The sequence below is a fragment of the Seriola aureovittata genome, chromosome 21 (genome assembly GCF_021018895.1).
Source record: "Seriola aureovittata isolate HTS-2021-v1 ecotype China chromosome 21, ASM2101889v1, whole genome shotgun sequence".
In the NCBI taxonomy this organism is placed as follows: Eukaryota; Metazoa; Chordata; class Actinopteri; order Carangiformes; family Carangidae; genus Seriola; species Seriola aureovittata.
Window position 1 is genome coordinate 15,709,068 of NC_079384.1, and position 27,500 is coordinate 15,736,567.

Here is a 27,500-nt window from a genome sequence, read left to right on the forward strand (position 1 = left end):
CCAGAGGTACTTTACAGTGGGCTCCAAAAGTCTGAGACCACTTTTCCACCTGAACAGGAAAAGTGGTCTCAGACTTTTGGAGCCCACTTAGAATGCCTGAGGGGTCCTTGTGCAGAGGTGGATTATGTGGTAACTAGCAAATAAGTTTAAACAGTTGAAAAGAAATGGATTCTTTTAACGTTAAAGAGTTCTGGAGGTATGTATAAACAGTTGGAAGAGCTAACTAGCTAAAAGTAATTGGGAAAAATATTAAATGAATAAATTGTTGAAAAAGATGGTTACAATTTAATGGGGAAGAGTGGAAAAAGGCTAAAAGTAATATATAAATAAAAAAGCTAGAGGCTAGAGAAGCTAATGGATTAACAGAAATTGTAGGTTATAAGTGGTGGATATGTGGCTGAAATAGCTAGTTAATGGCAAAACTGAAAATGTTGGAAGAAAAAGGAAAAGTTAATGGTTAAAACATTTAAGGGTAATGGATTAACAGTCTGTTAACAGATTGTTAGCTTGAAAATAAAATTAGGGGTTCAAACAACAGTAGGCTAATAACTGTAAGGGAAAAGTTATGAGGAAAAAGGCTAAAGTAGTAAATGAGTGGCTGAAACAACAGTAATAACTCTTAGCTAAATAAAAGTAATGGATAAATAGTTGAAATTATGAGTTAAAAGTGGTGGATAATTGGCTGTTATAGTTAGCTAATGGTGAAATGGCAAAAGTAAATGGAAGATAGTTAGCTAAAAGTTATGAGGAAAAATGCTAAAGTAGTAAATGAGTGGCTTAAACAACCGTTATAACTGTTAGTTAAATAAATGTGGTGGAAAAACTAAAAGCAATGGTTAAACAATTGTAATGGATAAACTGTCATTTCAGGTGGTAGCAGTATATGCACCTGACCAAATTGCCCCCTCATCACCTACAAAAATACAGTTTCCTACAGAAATACTAAATGGCCAACAGAAACCCTATTACCGTTGTTATTATGAATCACATTTACTGTTTGCCTGGGAGACCCCCTGGAAAACCACAGTGAGCTAGCGGCTGCCGGTGGCTACTAAGCTAACCGACTCGCATTAGGACCCAGTAAAACTTCACTCACGTCAAACCTCCTTGGCCAATAACACATCCGTTATTTGCAGCCACATTGTTGCTTCCCGCATTCTGCATCTGTGCTGATAGATACATTAAATATTATCTCTGAATGTAGACAAAGCATTTCCCTTTTGAGGAGAGAGCTGGTTTTCAATCTAGCCACTGCTATCTCGGTTTTTAAACTATTACGGGAGCGCGATTCACCCACAAGGCCAACACACTCCTGCAGCTGTTTCACACAACATGAGCGACCTCGTTTCATGTTCACTTAAATGTCATCCACTGTCCCTTTTATCGTATTGGCAACTTTATTTCACAGCAGTTGAGGGTCTAGTCTGAAGGACATAACTAGATGAATAAGCAGGAGAGGACTGAGGTGCTGTCAAACAGGATGTAAGCCACTTTTCAGTAAGGCAGTAGTGCCATCTAGCTTCCTCATGAAAATGTTGTGTCTAACTGTGGCCTTAGCATAGCAAAGTGAGTCAGTGATTGAAAGTTTAAAAAAGGTCAATGAATAAAATAATTGTTTGTGTATATTAGACTAACTTTTACCTACAGTAAATGGAGGGTAAAATGATTTCCTAGATAGATGAAGTTAAAAAATACATTCATAGTTGCTATCTGATATCTGCAGACACAACACGTTACCCACCACCCCCTCAAGTGCAGTTTTACCAGTGGCAGAGGAAGCATTCAGATACTTTACTTGACTAAATGCACTAAGTAAAGTTTGTATAATCAGAAAAATGTACTTTAAGTATTGAAAGTAAAGGTACTCCATGTAGAACAATGTCCCCTGTGAGTGTTATACTGTTATCATTATTATTATTATTGATGCAATAATGTTAGCTGCAGCTCAACCAACTGTTACTTTTTAACCATAGGCCAATAAGTCTACAACTGATGATTATTTTCCATTATGGATTAATCTTCTGATTATATTCTCAAATTACTGATCATTTTTTTGTAAGTTGTAAAATTTTTGAGAAATGTTTATCATAATTACACACAGCCCAAAGACACCTTCACAATACTTGTTTTGTCCAACCAGCACCCTAAACCTCCGAATTATTTAAGATAAATTACAATTATTAAAAGAATTACCAGGAAATAACAGCAAATGGAAGTGGAAACGATTAAATTTGTGGCATTTAACAACGAAAATGACTCATTATTAGAATAATATAATAATCATTAAATCATTGACTGACAGTACATACTGTTGGTAGTTTAGCCTATAACAAAGCATCATATTTTAATAGCTCACATTCACAGACTCATAGACACCCCTCCCGGATGTTATTAGGTGAGTGGAACAAAAATAGCCCTGACATGTCTTTTGCTGTGACCAAGCCCCTCTCCGCTTGGCTCTGTCAATCAAAAGCCAAAACAAGATGGCAGGCTGCAGGAGCTGGGTCTTCTTCTATACAGGCAAGTTTATTCCCAAAATCATTCAACTTCATGCAATATGACTACACTGGCAGGCCCTCTTCCTGTTGTAGTATCAGGTCTGTGGTTTGTAGTGTAAATCTATGGTCTTCAGCTGTCACGGACTGTATAGACCAAGCTGTTATCAGGGGGTGTGTGTTGTTACATTTTGAAGTGAAGTTTAAGGATTTTCTTGATATGATTTTTTGACCATTCAGATGCATCTTTTGGTGCTTTTTTTTTTTTTTTTTTTTTTTACATTTCCACACAGTTTGTGCTGTCAGTGTGTTTGGGGCCAATGCCGAGATCAAAGTTTCCACTCCTGTTGGGAAGTTATTTACATATGAGCTGATGAGAGAGACTTTCCAGAACGACTTTGAACCTTTGTCAAAACTCTACGGTAAGAACCCCAACCATTAATTCACCCTTCTCTCATTATTAAACAAAGTTACAAGCTATAGATTTTCTCATTGTATTTGTTTATTTCTCTGCTCCTGTTTTTGTATCTTATACAGCTGGGCGCTTGTATGATGACCCCATGATTTTTAAGTGCAACAGGCAGAATTACCCAGACCTACCAGAGTGGCTGCGCTTCACCCAAAGACAGCCCTATGATAATGGCTTCCTCTATGGCACACCAACATCAGCAGGAAAACATATAATTGAGGTATGAAGTCATTGATATTTGCTGTTTAGTTATATATTCTCACATTTTCCTGTCTCTGAATATAATGGGCCCAACATAGATAAGAGTTCCCTACAGTGGAGGCGAATCTGAAAAATATGCAGCTATCTGAAACATCAGTGGCAAATGTCAGTTTTTGTTGTCAAACCCTCAGAGACAAAAGCTTGTTTTTCTCTCTAGAGCTGCTATTTTGAACCCAACATTAAAAATTCAGTAGGAAACATATCTTTGAAGAATGAGAGATAGGAATTTCTCAAGTGTCCCTTTGGTCTCAATCAAAGAGAATGTAGTACAGCTTGAAAACATGCTACATTACCACAGATTATAGCTGTACCTATAATTCAGAAAACTGACCATACTGACAAATTACAGCCTTTTCCAGGTTGATTTTGGTTCATGTTTGCCAACTTTCTACGCATTATTTTTTGTCTTTGTTTAGCATCATTTAAATTGTCCCCACCCCATAGGCATGGTATCCTAATTCAGTACAAACTCAGCTATTAATCTGTTTTCTCATTGTCATTTTTCAAGTGTCAATTTGCAAGGTGCCTGAAACACATTACAATCGACATAGGCACTTTAAAAAATGACAAATCTTTAGTTATAATCCCTCAAAACACTATTAAAGCTTCTTTTTGTGCCACTGTCATTGAAAGTCAATGTACACCTGTAAATCACTAAATATTTTACTATTAAAAGTTATTTTCAAAAAAATGTTTTACGGTCTAAAGATGTGAATTAGATGGTGTGTGAAAGTCCCACAGAGGATGCCAGAGGGTTATGGCATTCTGGGGAAATAAAGGAAATTCGTAACCAATGCAGAAGCAGACAAGGCAGGTTGATGGGAAGTAAATGTACACTCATCACAAACCAACAGTGAAATAATATCTGGGGATGGATTGGAAAACTGATAACTTTGATGGTAATTGACTCTCATGCTTTTTCTGACAGATCTATGCTGTTAACAAGCGGAGCTATGAAACTGCCAGACACATACTTGTGATCAGAGTCACTGCACGTATGTATGATTTCACTGATATCACAAACGCACAGCACAGCGATGGCAATAATGAATGAGAATATATGAGGGGAACTACAGATAACATGTGGTGCATCACTGCTGTCCCTCACAGAGGACATGTTACCCTATCAAGCCGAGTTCTTCATCAAGCTGCGGGAGATTGAGAGGGTGCTGCCCTCTTCTGTTCAGGATGAGATAAAGCAGGATTTACAGAAGCTGTGGAACACAGAGGCCTTGGAAATTGTTAATATAACTAACGCCCTTGACCGTGGCGGAAGAGTTCCCCTCCCTCTCGCAGGACACTTTGAAGGGTAAACAGAGAGATTTGTGCAAACGTGTTCTTAAGTTTTAGCTTTGAAATATCAATAAAAAAATGCTCATTAAAATCTGTTTTGTGTAAGCGTGTATGTGAAGGTGGGGTCCGAGGAGTATTTCTCCGACTGTCTCCTGAGGGTCCTGACACCAGAGCACCAGAAGCAGTGCACAGCAGGGGCCAGAGTCAAGTCCCCGGGAGGCTGTAACTTCTGCCGCATTCCCAGCAACTGTATCACCTGGTGCAAGACGGAGCTGGTGAGGCCTGACGAGACGCTTGGATGTTCATGTGGGAATATCTTTTAAATGAAAATAGATATACAACACATGATATATGTGAATGAGCATGCTGTGGTTGTGTAAGGATTTAGTGTTGAAACACAATGGCCCAATAAGAGTCCCATAATCTGCGGCTGTGTGTCTCACATAAACAGAAGAAAGACTGTGACGTCTCCCCTCTCTCTCCCTGCTGCAGTTTGATCTGAAAAAGCAGGAGCCGACTCCACCTGCTCCCACGATGGGCTCGGGGATACTGGAGGATGGAGGTGTCTTCGACCCTCCTGAGTCTCCCCCAAGCAGAGACTACTTCCCGGACTACATCGTGACAGTGATCGTGCCCCTGATCCTCGCCATCATCCTGTGTCTGCTGCTGGCCTACATCATGTACGGCCGGCGAGAGGGAGTGTATGTATCTGTTTTGTAAATGAAAAATGTCATTGTCATAAAGGCTCAGTTCGCCAAATTACATTTTTCTAACATGACACCTTAATCTTTTTTTACTTTATAGTGCAAAAAGGAATGCAAGGACAAACCAGTAAGTACATTGAGTTTTCCACTGCTCTCTGACTGATGCTGTTAACAGACTTAACACAAAACATTTTTCACTCTGCATAATGAATACCTTTACTTCTGATCTAAGTGTGGAACAGAGTATTTCTACATTGTTGTTTTGGTACATTTACTTAAAGGAAACATCTGAATACTTCCACCACTTGCATTAATAACATACATGAGAGATTAGTCAGCCATCATTTTGTTTCAGCCTTTTAAACACCCGTTTATAAATATTATTATCACCAGAACACTGAAGACAAACTTAACACATATTAGCAATGGTGGAAGAAGTATTTTGATCATATTTAGATATTATAAGGTTCCAGGTTCTGCAGTAAAATGGTCCCTGTGACTGATATACTATTATATATGGCACTATTTGATGGTTAATACCTATGCATAATGTGTAAGCAGCATTTTACTGTATTTTACTATTTTTTACATAGTTAGGTATCTTAGTCAGGTGGTTCCCAATCAAGGGGTTGGGCCGCCAATGGGTCAAAAGTTAATTTTGGCAGGTCATGATGATGATGATGATGATTGGGTAGTTATAATAAATGTTATTGTATGGTTATTTAAATGAAACTATGTTGGAAGTTGGTGGAACAACTCTTTATAACAAATCTTTATTAATACATTCTATTTTTTAAGCTAATTGTGTGTTTTTTAAAGTCAAAAATCAAGTATCCGAAAAGTACCAATTAGTAACTGCCACCTTAATGGTTGAAGCAGACAACCAACACTTTCAGACAATTTGAGTGTATTTGAGTCTCATTGATCTAACACGGAAAGGTTGTAGAAAAAATCACACACATAATGTACGTGACGTCCTGTTTGCTGCAGAATTCAGCTGTACCACCACTACACCATTCACAATAACACAGATGAGCTGAGGAACATGGCTGGAAACCGAGGTGCTCCTCCACCTCTGTCCACGCTGCCCATGTTCAACAGCCGGACTTTGGAGAGGGCTCCGCCACCGCGCTATGACAGCCCCGTCCCCCTCATCATGGCCCAGCAGTAAGACCCTCACCCACTCATTCTCACCATTTATTCACAGATCTATTATCGTTGTCACCAGCAATCCCCGTCCTGTTTCTGTTATTGTTACTGAGTCCTGCAAAGTCATTCAATTCTTATTTGTTTTACTCTTGTGTTTTCATAGTGATCCCTACTGTGAAACACTGCCCAGGTAAACACACTCATGCATCATTCTGGTCTATATTTAGACTTCTAAGGTTCTTTTTTTGTTGTTGTTTTTTTTTTTAACTATTTTTGATGATCCAAAGCATTCAAAAAGCACAGACTAATTGCATTGTTTCTTTTTTGCAGAAAATAAGAACAATGATGGATAAAGTGTCATTCTTGCAGTCAGTATATTGCTCTATATTTGCAGTGGGGAATTGTGTTTTTTCTTCTTTAGGTCCCATTCACATAAATGAAGAGTGTGCTGTTTTCCAAATTGTTATTTGACGTTTATGATTTTCTGTATTCCACCATCTTTCACTACTAATAAAAAATATTAAAAGCCACATATATTCAGTCACAGTTCTGTCCATTAACTAAGCCTAAGATGTTAGACGTGTAGTCAGTCTCTTGGTTGGAGGAGTAATTGGGGTAAAAGGAAAAGGCATTCACACTCACATTTCAGAGACGCTTGGCAGCTTGAGCAAGCTTTGTACAGCTCATTACTACAGGAGAGGGACATACTGTGCATATGGAAGACAACATATAAAGACAGAGGTTTACTTAACTAGGCTCAATGACAAGGCTGCCAAACCTTTGTTTTACCATTTCAAAGTACAACTGCATTTACTTTTTACTTTAATTGACTTCAATGGGTGCAGTACTGGAGGGCATCAGATAAGATGAAGAGATTAGCTGTTTTTTTGTCTTTATATAAACAGTCTGTCACATTTATATATGAATAAAAATGTGTTTCCTCTATCTGTATTTCTCTATCTCAGTTGTTCCCAGCTGGGAACAATGGGGCAAGTGGACAGTGGTCACTAGATGATTAACAAAGACTTACCTTTTTCACTTACCTTTTACTTTTTTATTATGAGATACTGAATAACTAGAGATGAAGGGAGCATCATGGTAGTGTTTTCTCAGGTCGTGACATCTTGAGTGGAGGCCAAAGGTGAGCGCTGAAGCCCGGAAAATGTCAAACCATGATCCAGCGTTAAACTTCCCTTTAAAGCAGCTGTTGTCGCACTAGACGTCCAGAAGAGGTCGCTGGTGTATCTTCATCTGTTTTCACAGCGTTCGGGTTTTACACACATCTCCTCTCCTGTTAACAGTGAACAGTGATTCTCATGCAAATGCAGTTCCCTGTTTTTGAGTGTGGAAATGAAAACAAGACATGGAAACTGCCACAGTTACATGTCCCATTAACATTTCTGGCTGTCAGGTACATTTACACTGATTTTAGACCTGATTTCTAAAGGAAACGAGCTGCAGAGCCAATAATTTGCACTAATTGTGAGAGTAAGACGAGCCAGGTTGGAGTCTTAAGTATTGGCCTTGTTTTCACTGCTGCTTAGTAGAAACAATAAGTGCAACTGTTGTGGAACAGTTGATTTCTCAACCTACTTTAATTATATTTCAATACCAGAGATCTAACATGCATGGGTCTCCTAAGAATGTGAAATGCAGTTTCAGTATGTGGAATACTTTCCAGCTCCTACCACCTGATTTCAGTTTCACAACAGTTGCAAAACATAACAGTGAAAACTCCGCCACTGAGTAGACCACTTCACATGCTTTATTTCAGCACCCAAAATAATTAAAAACATCTCGATTTATTATACATGTACAAAATAAGTACAGAATCTCTCTTTTAAACCATGAAAGTGGGTCTGCTTCAAATTCTTTTTTAAGAAACCCTTCGCGAAAAAGACATCAACAAACAACATAAACAACAGGATGGGAGATGTGTGCTGTTTTTTCTATTGTTTTTTTTTAGTGAAGAGGAGTTTTCCACAGGGGCAAAACAGACAGAAAGGTCAACACTGAACACATGGGCAGGGAAATGATATTGAATCAGAGTCACTTGCTTTTATCTACAAAGACATGATTGCATGCATTACATCTGCAGTCATCACCTTTGCAGAGGAGCTCTGTTATCAAACCAACACTTAAGAAGAAAACAATTGCACTGCATAGACAACAAGACAATGAGTCAATTTAGTAGCACCAAAGGTTCTGCAGACATTAGTGGCAGTAATTACAGTATGACAGTGATAGTCTCACCATCAAACACCAATAACTGGACCTCATTGAGTTGGTAATAGCACCTTTGAATGTTTTAATTCCCCCCCCCCCAATAGACTTGTTGTGTAAAATATACCCTTTTCATTTAAGAAAAATTGGGGGTGACTTCTTGTTATGAGGTAGCCATCTACATATTGCAATGAAGGTGAGCTTCTTTGTCTTGCTCATTAGCTGGTCAAGTTTGTCTGAGCAACATTCAGGTGTTTTTTTTTTTTTTTTAGGAATTTATAACAAGAAGACACTTCACACTTTTTACAATTTATTTAACACCAGAAAAATGGTACATATCATTTGTTGTTTTCAATGTCCTTCTGCAGTGGTAGAAAATGGCAAAAGTCACCTGTGTTTCATTGCGAGTGTGGATCTTTCTTTTTTCTTTTTTTTTTCTCAATCTCCAGGGGGAAATTTTACACAAGTATATATTATTTTCTTGTTGCCAGTGGAAACAAAAGATTCTTTTTAAAGTGTCCTTGTGGTTGGTTTTCGGTTGAAGTAGCAGTCCCAAAAACTTCTCATGATTGGAAAAAACACAAACATCGTCTTCAGTAGAGTGGTTTTAAGCATGTGGGCCAATGGCAGCCGAATGAGTTTTGAATGCATAGAAAAAAAGGATTTAGAGATGACTGCTAGAAAAAAAAACAACAATGTCATGTCCATATTTCTTTCATTTTTACAAGAAGCAAACGGGGCCAACTTCGACGCCAAATTCCTGATCAGGGGCACCAACATCCATAGGAGCAATGTCAATGATGGGCAGGCGAGATGTTTTTGATGTCTTGTAGTCGATGACTGTCTTGCCCCATGCGCCAGTGTGTGACTGTGGAGAGGAGGAAAAGGAGAAAATTTCAGAAATTGCTCCAAAAAACTGACTCAATTACATTTGCACACATGCTGTAAAATCTTGCTTCTCTAGACAAGACAAGGTCAGATGATTTTACCAATTTTTTATGAATTTTTATGTAAACTCACCGTGCAGCCATCCTCGCTGACGCTGTATGTGAAGCGGCTGTTGCCCTCGGCTCTGATCTCGACGTCGTTGGAGCCCTGGAGAAGCAGAGCCTTCTTCAGGTTGCCAGTGGCGGAGTCCATGTAGGCAATGCTGTTCTTGCAGTGGTATGTGATGTTCTGAGAGGCCTGGTTGGACATCAGGCGCATGAAGGTCATCTGGATGCTGACATCCTCGGAATCGGCTCCGTCACTGCCATACTGGAACTGCACGGTGGAGGGAAGAGAAGAATGCACATGTTTTACCGTCATTGGCTTAACAGTGCTGTACATGTCCTATAACCTATCAGTGGATGAGGATGAAGTTTTTGAGACACTGTCTTCTCACCTGGAATCCACCGGTCATGGACTCGCTGAACCAGACGTGCTTCTTCTCTCTGATGTTCTTGCTGAGGTACCAGTTCTTCATGGGGATGCTGGACTCGCTGGGGTAGATGCAAGTCTCGCCAGTCTCCATGTTGCAGTGGACCTTGATGGCATCCAGAGGAGAGCCCTGGTTGGGGTCAACCCAGTAAGCGCCTGTAACGAAGGAACATAAAACAGTTTGAATCGGAGCTTATCCTCATGTTATACTCCATCTAAAGGCTCCAACAGGGCTCCGACTCGCACTCACCGCTCTTCCACTCAGGGTGGCACATCCTCAGGTCACGGCACATGCGGGCAGGGCTCTTCTGGGTACCGTCGGGGCTACGGATCTTCTCGACCTTCTGGGTCAGGGTCTTGAGGGTGGTGTCAACCTCCATGTCGCGATCGCGCATCATGTTGGGGTCGTCAGCGCGGTAGTGGCCGCCACGGAAGGGATCGGGGGCCTTCTCCTGGATTGGCTGGCTGACGAAGTCGAATCCACCGCCAGGAGGTCCAGGGGGTCCGGCAGGTCCAGGAGGTCCAGGAGGACCCTTTTTGAAAACACCAGGGGTTTCCATTTTATAACCACATTCAAAGTGAATTTACAAGTATATGGATATTATAAAGATAGTGGTGCAACTTACAGCAGGTCCCATCTCTCCATTGCGACCGCGAGGTCCAGGGGGTCCGATGGGTCCGGGCAGACCGTTCATGCCATCCTTACCAGGGGAACCATTAGATCCAGCAGGTCCCTATGGAACAAAAGCCACATCATCACTCAATGAGAAAAAACATCAGTTCATTACAGTTCAGCTTGTCATTTTACTGACATCATGTGCATGTATATATGCTATAACATGTATGGTCCTGCTTATCTTGCACTGCATTTGCACTGCATCTTTTTTATTATGTCACTTTCTGGATTAGTGGCCATTCACTCTGCACAACTGTTTTGAGTCAATGGAAACATTTTAAGGAAAACCAAAAAGTATCTGAGTGCTATAGAATCATTATTGTTTTGTGTGTAGATAACCACCAATAATGTGAGAAATTGTACTTACTCTAGGTCCAGCGGGTCCAGAGGCACCAGCAGGTCCTCTCTCTCCAGCAGTTCCCTAGAGGCAGATGAAGATATTTATATCAAATGTTTGATGTTGTTGATGCAGTAATCAACCAACTTTTGCTTCTCTATCAGTTTGAACCAGTTACTTACGGCGGGTCCGGGCAGACCCTGCATGCCAGTGAATCCTCTGTGTCCCTTGTGGCCTCTCTCTCCAGCCTCACCAGCCTCTCCTCTGTCTCCCTTGGCACCAGAAGGTCCCTGAACAAAGGCAACAGGAGGTCAAGATGAGGACTTCTCCATTATTTCAAAATGATGCTAAGAGATGTTAGTGATACATATAATGCAGTGATGAACGTACAGCAGGACCACGGACACCAGCGGGACCAGCAGGACCGGCGGGACCAGCGGAACCCTAGAGGAAGGAGAGAGTGGGAAAATCAGATGACAAAAAAATTTTAAGTTATCTTCCCAGTGTATTACCAAATGTACATCTTTCAGTAGCATCAAGATAAACAGAAGGGGGCGCTTACACTCTCTCCACGGTCACCAGTCTTTCCAGATGGGCCAACAGCTCCGGGGGCTCCAGGAGCACCAGGGGCTCCAGGGGGTCCAGCCATGCCACTCTCACCACGGTCTCCCTGTAGGAATAAATCTCCAGTGAGAGGATGCTAGGAGGCTTAAGGCTAATTGTACCGTTTCTAGTGGGAAACTGTATCGGACTAAAGATTAAATGATCAGGCAAAACAAAGTAGAGGGTTTGGTATTGAGATATTATTTGAGGCCTGAGAAAGACTTAAAAAATTAGACCAGAAAAGGAAGTTTACCTTGGGGCCAGTAGCTCCGTCACGACCGGGGGCACCATCATGACCGGGAGATCCCTGTGGAGGAGCAATCATCATTATGTTCAATGGTTAGCATCAACATTCTAGGGCAGCCATTCTGTATCTGCACAGATTCAGTGCATCATCGGCCAATGAGTGAATATGCGTGGACTGTAGGAGTGTGAGACCCTCCTGTGTAAGTACTCTACATGGTACAACAGACAACAGGCGGCATACCTCACGACCAGCCTCTCCGGTGGCACCAGACAGTCCAGGGGGTCCAGCAGGTCCGGGGATTCCACGCTCACCAACAAGTCCAGAAGGTCCCTGCTTTCCAGGCTCACCCTGAAGTAATACAAGAGAAGTCAGTGATCTGCATGCATGTGGATGTGCAGATGGGAGTTTTAGAAATAATGTACATTCATACTGTCCTGTCCTGATGCAAAGGAAACCCTAAAGATTGTTGTACTTTGTCATTTAGGCCACAGAGTTTACAGAATGCACTCTGACCATAGCGTATTCAGAGATACTCACAGATGGTCCAGGAAGACCAGGGAAACCGCGCTCTCCACGCTGTCCGGGGAGACCTACAATACCACGCTGTCCAGCAACACCTTGGGGTCCGGAAATACCAGCGGAACCCTGCGCAGAAGGACATAGCAGTCAATTAGTGGGCACATAAATGAAAAGAGATCGCTGTAGTACGATTTTACGTTGTCAAAAACCTTCACAACTATAGCAGGCACTCACAGGGGCTCCATCAGAGCCAGGAGATCCCTTCTCTCCAGCGATTCCTGGGGCTCCAACACCACCAGCCTCACCAGGGCGACCAGCAGGGCCAGTCTCACCACGAGCTCCTCTTGCTCCATCTTTGCCAACGGGTCCGACGGGTCCAGGGGGTCCGCCAGTTCCCTGGAAGCAAAAGAGGAGTCATGGTATTGAGTTGAACTTTGCTGAAGACCACGATGCTGATATTCAAACAGACTGAAGACAAGATTGTATTTTGGTATATTGCAACTGTGTCATGTGGACACGGTGATACGTACAGCAGGGCCAGGGGGTCCAACTCTGCCAGCAGGTCCAGGGAAACCAGTAGCACCCTACAAGTGCACACACAAACACATGAAATCATGAATGAAACTTGAAACAACTTTTAGAGTGTCACCTGATTCTATAAACTCTTACATGTTGATGGGATACTTACAGGAGGTCCAGCACCACCACGAGCACCTTTGCTTCCAGGAGGACCAGCAGGTCCCTGTTGACAGAAAAATTAATAAGTTAAAGAGGAGTCACTATCTAATCATCATCATCATCATCATCATCAATATATCCCATTTATAAAACTCATTACCACTACCATCTGGCATCAATAATGAAATAAAAATATTGGTTGGTATACTGTGAATTGTGTTATCCATTACTACTCTACAGTATGTGTCATCTGAGATGTGGGCCTACCTGAGGACCGGAAGCTCCAAGAGGTCCGGCAGGTCCAGGAGAACCAGCATCTCCCTTGGGTCCGCTGTCTCCAGTCTCTCCCTTGGCACCAGGCTGACCATCAGCACCCTGAGGTTGGAGGGCGAGAGAAGACGCAAGTCAACTCATGCTTTCTTGAGTCACCTCTAACCTAAGTAAGTGTGTTGTACTTTTCAGTCTTGGGCTAAAATGTAATTATTGACGGGCTTACAGGAGGTCCAGCGAATCCGGCAGGTCCGGGAGGTCCAGTCTCTCCACGCTCACCCTGTTGGAGAAAGAAGTTTTAGGGTCATTCAGACATGATATAAAGTTTATGTTGAGCATGTTTTTGAGTTTGCTTTCTAGTTTTCAATTAGGTGTGTTGGAAAAAGGACTTACAGGGGAACCACGAGGACCAGTGGGTCCAGAGACTCCAAGGGGGCCACCCTCACCCTAAAACCAGAGAGGAAGGAGGACAAGTGAGCAGACAAGTTAGTTGGTCATCCTAACTACTAATTTTATGACTTAACCCACATTAGCCGGGGGAGGACAAAGCCAGAGCATCAAGAATCTGGATCTGTGATATTTGTAGGAAGACAATGTAGTGGCCACTCTTACCTTCTCACCCTGAGCACCAGGAGGTCCAGGGACTCCAATAGCACCAGTCATACCACGCACGCCATCTTTACCAGGGGCACCATCAACTCCCTTGGAACCACCATCACCCTGAGAAGAGAGAAAGGTTATTAAGGTGGCTGGAGATGATATTAAAAAAAGTTTACCCACCATTACTTAGTTACAAGAACTTTATATTTTGCTGATGAGTTTGAGAAACTGAAAGTAACTGTGACTATAACAGTGAGAGAGTTTCTCCCCCTTAATTCCCACTAAATCAAACTCTTTCCCGTTTGTGTTTGTCGTGATAAACATTGATAACCTACACTGTATTGGTGTAATACTCACTCTCTCTCCCTTGACACCAGGAAGACCAGAAGCTCCGCGCTCGCCGGGCATTCCCTGCATACCGGGGGCTCCAATACCGCCGGGGGCACCAGCAGCACCAGGCTCTCCCTGCACACAAACACAAAAACATAAATAATCCCATTATTATCCATCAGGAAAATCAAATGGGCTGCAAGTGAAATAATCAATCATGTCTGTTATATACTGGCAAAAAGAAAGCAGCAAACTATGTTTTACAAAACTGGCCTCTTTGTATGACAGGATGTTTTAATATGTTGGACTGCTCTCAGTTTATGGACCTGAAAGAATATGAAAGATATGTATCTGCCTGTTTTATGGTAGTTTTGCGACTGATATATGTGCTAACACTTTCCTGTGAATGGTTGTGTGTTGATGTCAGTGAACTAGTTGAATTCTCTTAAATTCTGTGTCATTTCAAAAACTGGACTGGAGTGAAAAATTATATTTAATATCAAAATCAGTGTTTAATGTTTAACAGTTTTTTGTTTTTGTTAACCTACCTTAGGTCCATCGCTACCAGCAGGGCCGGGGGCACCACGGGCTCCAGTGGGGCCAGTGATACCGGTAGCACCGCGCTCACCGGGGAAACCTCTGTCGCCCTGAAGGACAGAAGAGACGCATCAGTCGTGACCATTTTAACTAAAAACCAAAGGAACAGGGTTTACCATGGTTGCTTCTGAAATGCAGTAGATACTCACTCTTGGTCCAGATGGGCCATGGGGTCCAGCCTCACCAGGAGATCCCTGAAGAAAAGAGGGAATGGGGAGATGGTTTTCATGAATTTTGATTTACTGTTTCAGTATGATTTGCAATGAAGAAATCTCCCAGCAGGATTCTAATGACAAAATCTTTAATCTTGAAACCTCACAATACTCGTAACTCTATATGCTGTATGTGCTTCATAACTGACTGCATATAAGATGTATGAATAGCAACTAACTTTTAAATTACACATGAAGGCCTAGTTTACAAGTAGGGATGGCTATGAAGCCAATATCCTGTGACTCTTACCTGCTCACCAGGCTTGCCAGTCTCACCAGTAGAACCTTGGGGTCCAGGAAGACCCTGCACAAATAATAAGGAAGTTATTTTAAAATTTAATACGTTTAATAAGTAAAATTGTGACACAGCTCAGAAATATAACAACCAAACCAAAGACAGGGCTCAGGCTGCTGAGAAACCCACCTGGAATCCGGGAGGACCAGCAGGTCCCTGCTCTCCCTTCTCTCCAGCAGGTCCCTGAACAGAAAATATAATGATGAGAAACCTTGAAACAGGTAATGTAAAAGTTAAAATGTACATCAAAATACTGATGGAAATATCAGTTGCTTTAGAGAGATACATACACCAGGGCCAGAAGGTCCAGGAGCACCAACGTCACCATCTTTGCCAGGGGCACCCTGTGAACAAAAACATGACCCAAATCAATTTTCAACAGCTTCTCAGCTTTTTTTTTTTTTTACATAGAAAACATCAGTTTTTTACAGTTGTTTACAGAGTGTGATTTGTATATACAAGTACTTACAACAGCGCCAGTAGCACCAGCAGGTCCTCTCTCACCAGGCTTACCACCATCACCCTGTTAAGAAGAACAAAGTCCACACTTACACCTGCTCATTAAAGATTTTGCATCAGTATTCCTGTTTTAATTTAATGTAATGGGCCACAAAAGGACTGACACAGATTATACTAATTTCTTTGTGATCTCCTTACAGCTTATTTTTGTTTATTTAAAACAACTGTGTTTTTATTTAGTGCTAGGAATACTTTTCTTACCAGGATGAATGATATGTATAACATTAACAAAAACTGAACTTGAAATTTGATGATGGTGACCACATCTATACACCCTTTAGAGATCTGTTTTTTGCATTTGAAACCAAAATGAGTGGAGACGTTCTGTTAACTCACAGCGGCTCCCTTGGGTCCAGGGAATCCCATAACTCCGGGCTGGCCTCTGGCTCCAGTGGAGCCAGCAGGTCCAGGGCGGCCATCTTGTCCAGGTGAACCCTAAAGATCATTGGAAAACAGGAGGAAATATTTAAAATATGCTCTCCTATCATGACTAAAATGACTGATTACAGCTGCAATTCCTCTTCTTATTATAATAAAATATTTTCTCTTATTAAAGTTGATATTATCTGATACTAATAGTGATTTAGTACTTACAGCAGGTCCAGATTTGCCATCAGGGCCAGGGCTTCCAGGGCTACCAGTCATACCCTATGGAGAAAGGGCCATGATATTTTACTTTTAGTTTAAGATTAAAGAGAATTTCATGTTGCACAGGAAGAAATATGCTGGAGAACCCACCTTGGATCCAGGGGCACCGGGAGCACCGGGGCTTCCAGACTCACCAGTTGCTCCCTGAGCTCCAATTGCGCCGGTGGCACCACGCTCACCAGGGGCTCCCTGTCATACGAGAGAAGAAGAGTCAGGAGAAACCTCCATAAGTTCATGATAGTGGGTGAAGTTTATAAGCTATATTATCCCTATTTAAATATTTGCTAATGTTTTTATGGATTTCTGAAGTTTTTCAGTGAGTGACCTCATATTATCAGTGGGATACAATCAAAATTGGTGAGATAAGGGGTGTAGTAAGCCAGAACCAAGTTTGACAGATTCATTACCACCCTGGATGAGAATGTATTGGGTATATTAAGTAACTCACCTTGCCACCAGCAGCTCCATCAGCACCAGGGAAACCACGAGCACCAGGGGCACCCTAATGGAAAAACAGACACAAGCATGTCACTAACTGTGGTGTAAATGCTCAACTCCAGGGGTGAATCCCCCCGGGAATTTAACATACTGTAAACATGTAAACTGCTTTGTAGGAGCATCCATCAGAGGATTTTAACATCGAGACCTGATTGTTGCCCATGATTTACAAGTTTGTTCTTCTCCTCAAACCAAAGGCAACTACAGTATCTGACAGAAGTTTGATGTAGTTGAAGAGAAAGATGGAGTAACATACACGCTCTCCACTGGGTCCACGGGGTCCAGCAACACCGGGCTCTCCGCGAGCTCCTCTCTTTCCCTCCTCACCAGAGGGGCCAGGAAGTCCCTGAACTCCAGCGGGGCCCTGGAAAAAGAAAGGAAGGGATATTTGTTCAAAACTAAGGTCTTCAAAGTTATTAGCTAATATCACACAGAATCTTAAATTAACTGCAAAATCATGTATTTCTGAAACTTACAGACTCTCCCTTGGAACCAGGCTCTCCCTTGGGACCAGGAGTGCCAACATCACCCTGTTGGCAGAAACAGGCACATTTTATTTAAGCTGTCAGGTGATCCAAGGTCTCAATAATGCTGGCAAACAATGTGTGCTGAAACCAAAACTCAAACAACTTCATGCAATCAACTGTCTACTCACACTGTTACCCTTGGGACCAGGAGCACCAACAGCTCCCTGAGCTCCAGCAGGACCACGAGCACCAGGGAAACCAGGAGCACCAGCAATACCAGAAGCACCCTATGAGATGGAGAATCAGGGTGTCAGAAAACTTCATATGCAGGATTTAAGTGTAATAAAAAGGGATCAGTGTGTATGACACTTACAGGAGAACCCTTAGCACCAGGGGAACCATCAGATCCAGGGGCACCCTAAAGAGAGAGGAAGGACATAAAGTGTTTAATATGAATCATTCATTTTTTTTTTAAAATTTCTGTTATGGATTTGACAGCGTATAAAAAGGCGCCTATAGGTAGTCCAGTATCCACTCACAGCAGCTCCAGCAGGTCCAGAAGGTCCTGGGTTACCAGGCTCACCACGGGCTCCCTGGGGTCCCTCAGATCCACGGCCTCCCTGAGGACCAGTCTCTCCCTGTGGAGGGAAGAAACAATGTCTCAGAAATCTGCTTCAATATTGTGAGTACCTTAATGAAAACAAAATAAATGATAGAGCTCAAAGAAGCCGTCCATCTTGCCCAATATTAATTACATTACATATACAAGTGAATTACAATGTAAAGACGAGATCTATGTTGAACTAGTTTATTGACACTAGTGGGAAATTAAGTGTATCAATTTTTCAAAATGTTACAGCTTGAATTGGTTCACTGCTTGTATCCATTTCAAATCATGACATTGTTCTGTCATCACAGCCCAGTTTTTGACAGTTGTCACATCACTGACTGTTTTGTCTACTCTCCTCCTCTTGATTCTTAAAATAGCTCCGGTGTGTGTGACTTCAGAATAGGTGGGAGTTAAAGGGTATTAAAATAGATCCCTCACGGATTTAAACAGGGCGACAGAGTTAAGGTGCCATTTGAGGTCTACTGATGCCATCTGGTGGCTGCAGTGTTCACCTGGGGGTATATAGTGTTGTGCCAAACTGACATGCTGGTTAATGGCTCACTTTGGAGCATGGAGAGTATAATTCATTAGTGGAATTTGCTTTGGGAAGTTTCCCCAATGAGGATTCTACAGACACTAAAACCTCCTACAGTCCAAGTGGGATGAATGAGATTAATCTGCACAGACAGTTAATGTCCCCAGTTTTCCTACTAATGAACAAGATCAGGGAGATGATGAGACATACAGTCAGGTGGGTTACAAAGTGAGTGGGTGCCGATAAGTTAAAATATTATCATGTTACTCCTGAGTTGTCCCTGGCTGTAAGGACAACCGCTATTTGATGGATACATAGATGCAATTTTAAAGGTTTCATGATGCACACCAAGTTAGACATGGAGCAGTGAAGCTGAGTGATATTGCTGAACCTAATCTAAGGATGAGAAACCTAGCAAGCCAACTAATCACTGTATTTTGATGTGATATAAAAAATGTCTTGAGTATTGGGTGACTTACCTTAGCTCCAGCACCACCGGGGAATCCAGGGGGACCAGCAGATCCAGTAGGTCCCTGACGAATAAAGACGCATGATGATGTTAACAGACAATCTTGATGCACAAAGACATCCAATGATTTGATGGTAAACTAACAATGAATCATTCCATATGATCCCATTTATAGCAACTGTTTGGTACCAAATCAACAGTATTTTGTAGCAACGTCACTGAACAGTTTTAGGTAGGTGCTATAATTAACAGTTAACAGTGCAAAATAAAATACTTACGGGAGGACCAGCGGGACCAGTGTTGCCATCATTACCACGAGCACCCTGCAGAGAAGGAGGAGATTCAATCCAAGTGACATTTGGGAAAAAAACATATATGACTCAAAATGTGCAAACATAAGCAGATCTAAACAACAGTACATGACTAAATATCACAGATAAACAGGAACATGCTCCAGTCTTTCCCCAGTCAGGTGTTTCAGTAAATGGATAAGGTTACTTACAGAGGGGCCAGGAGGTCCAGGGCGGCCTCTCTCACCAGGGAGACCACGAGCACCCTAGAAAAGACAAGAAGAGAACGATATTAGCTTGACAGCGCAACGGCTATGAATGGGATGAGAATTAAAGTGTTGCATCTAATCTATACTGTACAAGAATGGCTATTCCTTAGAGTAAAGTGCATGTCAACAAATTAATTGAGGTGAAACAAAACATACCATGGAGCCAGGGACACCGTTCTCACCAGAGGCACCGGCCTCTCCCTGTAGATAGATGGGAAATAAAGATTGGCATTAGAACGGATGTAACCTCGTGATTCAAACTGAAATATTGGTGCACTATACGATGAGCTTCCTGCTTTGGAGAGCAAGAGCACATCCTGCTATCTCACCTTAGGGCCAGCAGGTCCTGCGTCTCCCTTAGCTCCATCCAGACCGCTGAAACCCTGTGGACAAAATCAACGAGCATCATAAGATCAGTCACACACTCATAATGACAAGGACAGCAGTTGTAAAGAATGATTTTGGTATTCAATGCTCCTCCGAACTCACTCTGTGTCCCTTGATGCCGGGGAGTCCAGGGGTTCCGGGGAATCCACGAGCACCCTGCAGGAGGAAAACAAGAGATATGTCACTAACTGATCTTGCATCACATCTTCCTGTAATAACTTTCAATATTAACATATTTCAGCAAATGGAGAGGAGGTACAACCAGGACCAGGAGTTTTGAGAGCTACTGAATGGACATTTGAGCATTTGTCCAATCCAATACTGACATTTGAGAAATGCCAGTATTGGATTCATTTTTGCCTGACCATCTCCTGACCTTTTGCCCTCAATGGGAATCGCTCACCTGAGGGCCAGCAGCTCCGCGCTCACCGGGGCGTCCAGGTTTGCCGGGCTCACCCTGTTGAAGACGCACAGAGAGGAGGTTAGTAAGAGATGAGGGTGTGGCATCAACAATCACTGACTGCAGTATGTATCCTTCAGACAATAAATAAATGACATAAAGAAAACAACAGTAGAAAATGTGAAGATTAATTAATCTACTAAGTGTTAAAAGGACCAGTTTAATTCTTTCGGTAGGTTATGAATTATCATGAATATAACTGTATGACATCCATAGACGTAAACAAGTCCGGTAAGCAAGGATACACAGGAAGGAAATAATTTAATAAGTCCCTTACATCATCTCCGTTCTTTCCAGGGGGGCCAGAAGGACCACGAGAACCCATGGCACCCTAAAAACACCAATAAACAACTGGATTAGCACCAAAGTAATGTTGAGTATTTGCAGGTAATGTCTATGAATGTTCACTATGTTGCTTGGGGGTGAAGAACAAAGGGGTGAGTGGGGCATTTATCACTGACAAAAAGTGGTATGAGTCAGAGGGTGATTACAACAGGGAGTAATGTATGTAACGGTACCAGCAATAACAAATTTGAATGTAAACAAGAAGGACAATCATGCAGATTTATGGGGTTCCTGACTGAGTTGTGAACTAATGAGCTTTTCCTGCCCAATTCATCATCTTCATCAAAGACAAACCAAGACAAGTATTTATTTAGTAGAAGGTTTTGTATACTCACAGAGGCTCCGGGCTCACCAGGCTCTCCAGGGGGTCCGGTGAAACCCTGAGGACCCTGAAGGACAACAAGAAAAACAGATCAATACAACATATTTGTTTTTTATGTTCATGCAGTCATCTGAGATACAGTCATGTAATTGATAAGGAATACTTACAGAGGAGCCAGGGGGTCCAGGAGGACCACGAGGACCCATAGGACCCTGTTGATGAAGATACGAAAAAAAGCTTTTATATTGAAGATTCGATTTGTGGCAACATCAAACTGAATAAACACAGAGCTATATATACATGTGAGAAGCAATGTGAGTCAGCATTAACCTGGATTTCAAATGTTTACTGCTGACAATAATGTAAACAGCTAAACAAAGATATGTTGAGAGAAAGTAAAGCCTTCATACCATGGGGCCAGGGACGGGTGGGCCGGAGGATTTGGAGTGGTCAACATAGCTCATTTGAGGAGAGAAGTTCTGCAAGGAGAGAAGAAAAGAATTAGTCCCAGAGCTTTGAGAAATAACACTTCAGAGTACTGGTTTTGAGTTACTGTGGCACAAAAACAACACATGGGACAGTTGCAGTGACTTGATTACTAGTGTCAATTCATGGTAAATCTGAATCACATCCTGTATAAAGAGGAAGAATTGCTAACAGTAAATCTATGTTAGATCCTATAGCACAGATATTTAGTCAAAGTTTAACATGTTGAAATGGTATAACTGCTTGGTGGGACTTTCATGTGTTCATTTCCCTGACTGAATAAACTGGTCAGATGAACACAGGCCTTTTCCCCAGACCTAAACCTGAGGACCAGGGAGCTGTCTGCACTCCCAGTGCTGAAATACACATGGAGGAGTATTCTTCCTCCTCAAGTCTGTGTAAAATTAATGATTACGGACTGATTCGATCCTGAATTGAAAAAATAATGGACAGCTTTCAGAGATCAGAGACCACCATGAGTTTTTAGGATGTATCTCATCTGACCCAAGTCATATACAACACTCGATCCCAGACTTTATGGGTGTTCTGACTTGGTGATACTTACTCCGCCAAGGCCAGGGGGGCCAGGGGGGCCGGGTGGGCCGGGAAGACCAGGCTGTCCGGGGATTCCATCATTGCCAGGAGGACCAACGGGACCCTGTAAAAAAAATCAAACAGAAATGGTTAATTGTTAATATTCTTTACTAATTATATTAGTTTTGTAACTCATTATTAATTTGCCTTCCAGGAAGAATTGTAGTTACTAGCAAAATCAGTGTTTTCCCTGAAATCATGATTTAAATTCACAAAGTTAGAAACTGTTTTGTGCATCCTGTGTACATTGATATTAAATGTTTATTTTTCCACTTGAATATAAAAGTGAGTTCATTTTTAAAGCTCATTTGTGTTATGTGACCTTTGAACTTTTAATGACCTGCTGACCTCGTGACCTAATCATCAAAAGTCATCAGCGAGAGATAAGTCACAGAATCTTCAGCGGCATTTAAACCCATTTGTAGGGGCTCACTCAGCAGATACACAATGGTGCTGTGTACATTTTCACATTTTGTCAGGAATTGGTGAAATGTTCAAGGAAGTAAAAACTGTCCTTTAAAATCTTAATGAAAATAAACATAATTAACCCAATGCAATGCAATGCATGATTTGCAATATGGTATATGTTGTAAATGTTACTGAAACTGAGCAGGCCAATATAATTTGTGTTGAAAATTACACAATGATCAACACTAATATGTCATTGTTGGGACAAATGCATCTAATTTATTTCGTATTCAAAAATATCTAAAAGACAAAGCTGCTTAAACATTATTCTTGTCCCCAACAGTCAGTCTGTTCTTATAGTAAATAAATTCAATCAGTATTTTTTTTAAATACATAGGTGTCATTTACATCTAAAGACAGAAAAGGTCTCTTGAATAGTGTCAATGATGTTGAGAGTTCACATAAACTGGAACCTACCTTGTCTCCCTTGGGGCCAACGTCTCCAGTTACTGGCTATGAGAGACAGAAAAAGCGAGTTAGGCTACGCTGCGGTGTTTCATCCAGACTGTAAAGAATACAAGAAGGTGTAATGACAAACTACATTGTTCATGCCAGCATCTCCAAAGAGAGATCATTATGAAGTGCAGGCCTCAGACCCTCGATGCACATCAATTTCAGTATCAATCAAAGTTAAAAGGGCAAAAGTACCTCAACCTCTCCAGGAACCTGGGGTCCTACAGAACCAACGGAGAAAAAGACAACGTCAACACCTCTTGAACATTTATGACAGACACATACATAACTTTGGACATTTACAAAATAATGTAAAAGTGAAAGTACAGTAGGTTTAGACTGAAAGTCAGTGCTGACTAAAGCATGAAATACAGTCTTTCATTGTGATTGTGAATCAGAAGCCAGCTCATTTGATTCTAAACCACTTCTGCTGGAAAAAGTGGAAAATCAATGATATAAAAGTTGTTTTTGGGAGACATGGGACATGTGTAGGCCCTGCTACACGCAGCAGCGTCACTGCACAGGTACGTATGCTGAGAAATTAAAAATTCACTGCCCAGACTTCACCAAAGAGCAAGTATAATCCATCGTTAAAAGAATGCATATTGAAATTGAAATGAACGGAAGGTAAATCCAAAGCGACTGAAAATCCTCAGGCAAGCAGGCAGGCTTAGGGCCTGAAGTCCACTTGTGGCCAAATAGCCACGTCAGAGATGAGGTGGGAGGCACTAGGTGGCGCCAGTAAGCTAATTAACCACAGAAATGCTGAGGAGGATCAAGGTGGAATACCATCGGTATCGGGGCAGATAGGGCAGCACTCTCCGTCGGGAATGATGGGATCGGCGCAGTCGGATGTGTCCTCACAGATCACCTCGTCGCACATGACGGTTCCACTGTCACAGACGCAGATCTGGCAGGGCTCTGGTTTCCATACATCCTTGTCGTTGTACAACTGTCCGTCTAATGTGCAGCTGCCGAATGTGCCTGAGAGCAGAAAACCCAGGTGAGTTTGGTAACAGTGAATAAGTAAATATCCAAAAAAAGGAGTGGACATCTAGGTTAGATTTTTGTCTAATAAATGCATTATTGTATGTAGAACCTTGTGTGGTTTATGTACAGGTTTATCCTCAGGCTACACCTTCACATGCGTGCATTATATGGGAGCCAGATGTGCCCTGTAGACCTAGACTGGAGACCTAACTCTGCTTGCAAAACAACTTAATATCATAAAACAGAGGGAGGAAGAGCATCTTGGATCTGACATCAATGTAACACAAATGTAAACTTCAGTAAAATAATCATTTATCAATTTTCCCCATGATGATGTTGTTCTTGCAATTTCAAGACAGACGTGCATCAGATAGTTCAGACCTCTGGGGTAATTTTATTTTTCCTTTCAGCAGCTTTTGACCTTTCTGTCCTTTAATCTCTGTCATCCACGCCACACTTGGTCTTCACCTGGATGGTGCCACAGACATGCTAACAGGCTGTTAATGAGATCAATTCTAGGAAAATCGTGTGTTTGGTGAATGATTGTGTGCGCACGAATAGAGCCTCTGATGAGGTGCAGCATCTGTGATTGTCTACAGAAGCTGGAAGTGATCTGGGCTGTGCAATACAGGATAGAGTACAGAACTGGGTGTGCAACAGAACAACGGTTCCACAAGTCGCTATCCATCATTCCTGCTCAAATGCACTTTCATATTTTCCCCTCAAAGACTACGAGTGGAAAATCACAGTGGGCCTAATCACATTTCAAGCTGGTGGACGTGAGGTTGGGCCACTGGGTGGGAGGACCCCGGCTTTAAGGATGGATTGATGCACAGTTCCGGTACTTGCCACAGAGTGGCGCTGTTAACCTATAGAACCAGGTCTTCCGCACCCTTCCCTGCATAGTGATTAATTAGTGTCTAGACTATTTCACTGGCGACGTCAGGCTGAAGCGATTTTTCCATTGCCCCCTTTTTTCAGCAAAACCAGTCCAGTTTTACACAAAGAGAAGCTAAATTTTAATTCAGTTTGACATTCTCCCAAAGCTTTATTGCAGAAGTTTAACCCTGTCACGCCTGAAAACATCCCCACTGTCAAGTTTTACTCCTCAACAAACTTCTGTTTTCACACTTTTGATGCATTTATGGTGAGGCTGTAGACAAAAGTGCTAGGACCTATGATTTATATTTGTGACACAACTTTTCTAAAACTCATCAATTGCATTCGCTCGTTTTCAGATTTATCAATGCTTGTGCTCTGCTTCATCTCTCTTTGAACCCAATGTCCTCATGCATCAGAGAGAGCGCAGCTGCTCCCCTCAGTTTTGCGCTCCAGCAGGAGGACGCGCACTGAGCGTGTATCTGCACGCCAGTGAGAGCATCAAACAGTAAAGAAAAGTCCAGTCTATAAATTCCTATTCGCTTCCAGATCGCCATTAAGAAAAAGAGACACCAAAACGCCTCAGTGCCTGTGTAAAAACCTTGCCCATCTCTGGAGTCAGGTATCCCGCAGAGGACGATCAGTTCCAGCAAAACTGCTCAGCATCCTTGCGGGCTATCCACATCCTGAGGGTGCCACAGTCCCAAAACAACTCAAATCAATGTTTGAAAGTGATACTTACTATCATCCTCGCCTTGACCTCTCGCCAAAAGCACCGTTGCGCTGAGCAAAAGCGCTAACCGGATATCCACAAAGCTGAACATGTCTAAATATTAGACATGTAGATTCTTTGCGGCAAGGGGGGAATCCTCTTTTTCTCCTCAGACACCACTCATACACGGTAGGGTCCGGTCTGTGTGTAACTCCGATCCAGACCCTAGCAGAAACTCCCTACTGCCTAAACAAATGACTTAGCTTGGCTTTTATATGCCAAAAAGTTTTGGGGAGGTCCTGTGCCCACCACATATCTTGTACATGTTCAAGTCGCAGAGTCCCTCCTTCATCAGAGAGAGGGGGCCGTCTTAAAACATGTCAAACAAGTTCACGTTTCAGCTCAAACGTGGATGATGAGGGCACTTCATCAGTTTACGCGGCGGCTCTCAACGGTTCAGACGCGTTTTTGCCATCCTCTTGTTCTCCATGGATTTTCTTCATTGAGACTTTTGTTGGGGTGTTTTTGTCTTTTCGGCTTCTGACCTCAGACTGTGTCGCTGAGCTGGCTTTTAATGGTTCAGACAGTGGATGATTCCATTGCAGCTTAGCCTTCTTTAGGTACCTGTTTTTAAAAACATGGGTTGATTTCGGTTCTGCAGGGAGAAACTTTATTTTATATGGTCACTTGGACTTAATGGTTTTATTTTAAAGAAGAAGGAAAGAGCTCAGAATAATGTCTGATGATGTACTATGAGTTTAAACAACGTGTGCGCATTTTACGCACAGAGCGCAAACCAGGTAGAAAAAAACAGACAGATCATTTAAGCTCCAGTATTTGAAGATTAAATCATTTTCTATACACAAGTAATAAAAAAGCATCTCTCTCACGTGTATTCTTAAGGGGAAATCCTGTTAATGTTATTATAGGTGTCAAAACTCTTCATTAATTCTGGGCCTAAACACCTCCTGAGTATCAAGCACCTACAAGCCACTGTAGTTTCGTGCCAGCTGACTGTATGAACAGATGGTTAAACATAATGTAACACACACACACTGTGTCCAGAATTCACTTTTTACATTTCCCCCCATTATTAAGCATCAGAGCCCTTGCTCCACCATCTTTCATCTTTCTAATGAATAAAATATGTGCCGATAATAATAATAATAATAATGATGATGATGATGATGATGCATTCATCTTCATATATGTCAATCCCTTTGAATTAAACAGTAATCCCAAAGCACAGAGCAAAGACTTTGAAAACATGTACAACGATCAGTGTCAAAATCCACCTTTCCAAAAGAGGCATGGCCATCCCATGATGTTAGAGACAGTGAGGGAGGGAGGGAGGGAGGGAGGGAGAAGAAAAACTGGCAGATCCACAAAGCAGTCTGGTTACACTATGGACACGTTGCAGCTTCGACAACTACAGAATGGCCCAGTTCGACCTTTGAGTTACTCAGTGCTGTTTGTCTTCTTGTGACGTTCAACTCCAGTGGAGCTTCCCTGACTCCTCTAGTTGGAATCAATGACGGATTTGGACATTAGAAATTTAAGAAACTTGTATCACGGGCATGTTTGCCTTCTGATTCAGTGGTGGAATAAGCAAATCGTGAAATACGTTTTTCCAATTGTATGTGTACGAATGCAAGACACCCCATACACGCTCTTTAAACAAACTTTCTTCCTAACAAAACTGTAGCTATTTGGAAGAAAAAA

The 27,500-nt window shown here is 42.0% G+C and overlaps 2 protein-coding genes across 2 annotated transcripts; one reads left to right on the forward strand and one right to left on the reverse strand.

Annotated features, from left to right (window-relative positions):
• Nucleotides 1-287: 287 nt before the first annotated feature.
• sgca (sarcoglycan, alpha) lies at nt 288-6,901 on the forward strand. Its single transcript, XM_056365650.1, has 11 exons — nt 288-2,520; nt 2,789-2,917; nt 3,033-3,184; nt 4,154-4,220; nt 4,336-4,534; nt 4,625-4,793; nt 5,011-5,219; nt 5,323-5,349; nt 6,213-6,389; nt 6,535-6,561; nt 6,702-6,901. Exons 1-11 carry the CDS (start codon nt 2,484-2,486, stop codon nt 6,706-6,708), a joined length of 1,200 nt encoding a protein of 399 aa, XP_056221625.1. The 5' UTR covers nt 288-2,483; the 3' UTR covers nt 6,709-6,901.
• Nucleotides 6,902-8,891: 1,990 nt separating this feature from the next.
• col1a1b (collagen, type I, alpha 1b) lies at nt 8,892-26,025 on the reverse strand. Its single transcript, XM_056365649.1, has 51 exons — nt 25,809-26,025; nt 23,987-24,181; nt 23,393-23,418; nt 23,162-23,197; nt 22,248-22,340; nt 21,607-21,675; nt 21,364-21,408; nt 21,210-21,263; nt 20,807-20,860; nt 20,473-20,526; nt 20,172-20,225; nt 20,012-20,065; nt 19,839-19,883; nt 19,626-19,679; nt 19,402-19,446; nt 19,134-19,187; nt 18,049-18,147; nt 17,883-17,927; nt 17,698-17,796; nt 17,519-17,572; nt 17,299-17,406; nt 16,993-17,046; nt 16,635-16,733; nt 16,491-16,544; nt 16,233-16,331; nt 15,847-15,900; nt 15,668-15,721; nt 15,507-15,560; nt 15,333-15,386; nt 15,020-15,064; nt 14,822-14,920; nt 14,301-14,408; nt 13,956-14,063; nt 13,737-13,790; nt 13,570-13,623; nt 13,341-13,448; nt 13,084-13,137; nt 12,926-12,979; nt 12,630-12,791; nt 12,414-12,521; nt 12,117-12,224; nt 11,883-11,936; nt 11,589-11,696; nt 11,417-11,470; nt 11,209-11,316; nt 11,057-11,110; nt 10,640-10,747; nt 10,264-10,546; nt 9,979-10,169; nt 9,615-9,857; nt 8,892-9,462 (listed from the first exon to the last, which is right to left on the reverse strand). Exons 1-51 carry the CDS (start codon nt 25,888-25,890, stop codon nt 9,316-9,318), a joined length of 4,353 nt encoding a protein of 1,450 aa, XP_056221624.1. The 5' UTR covers nt 25,891-26,025; the 3' UTR covers nt 8,892-9,315.
• Nucleotides 26,026-27,500: the final 1,475 nt, after the last annotated feature.

Coding starts and splice junctions, on each gene's coding strand:
- sgca (XM_056365650.1), top strand. CDS start 2,484: ATGGCAGGCTGCAGGAGCTGGGTCTTCTTCTATACAG. Junction 3,185..4,153: donor CAGGAAAACATATAATTGAG/GTATGAAGTCAT, acceptor TTTTTCTGACAG/ATCTATGCTGTTAACAAGCG. Junction 4,535..4,624: donor CTCGCAGGACACTTTGAAGG/GTAAACAGAGAG, acceptor GTTTTGTGTAAG/CGTGTATGTGAAGGTGGGGT.
- col1a1b (XM_056365649.1), bottom strand. CDS start 25,890: ATGTTCAGCTTTGTGGATATCCGGTTAGCGCTTTTGCTCAGCGCAACG. Junction 23,419..23,986: donor TATCTGCCCCGATACCGATG/GTATTCCACCTT, acceptor TTGGTTCTGTAG/GACCCCAGGTTCCTGGAGAG. Junction 17,573..17,697: donor CTGGTCCCAAGGGTAACAGT/GTGAGTAGACAG, acceptor TTCTGCCAACAG/GGTGATGTTGGCACTCCTGG.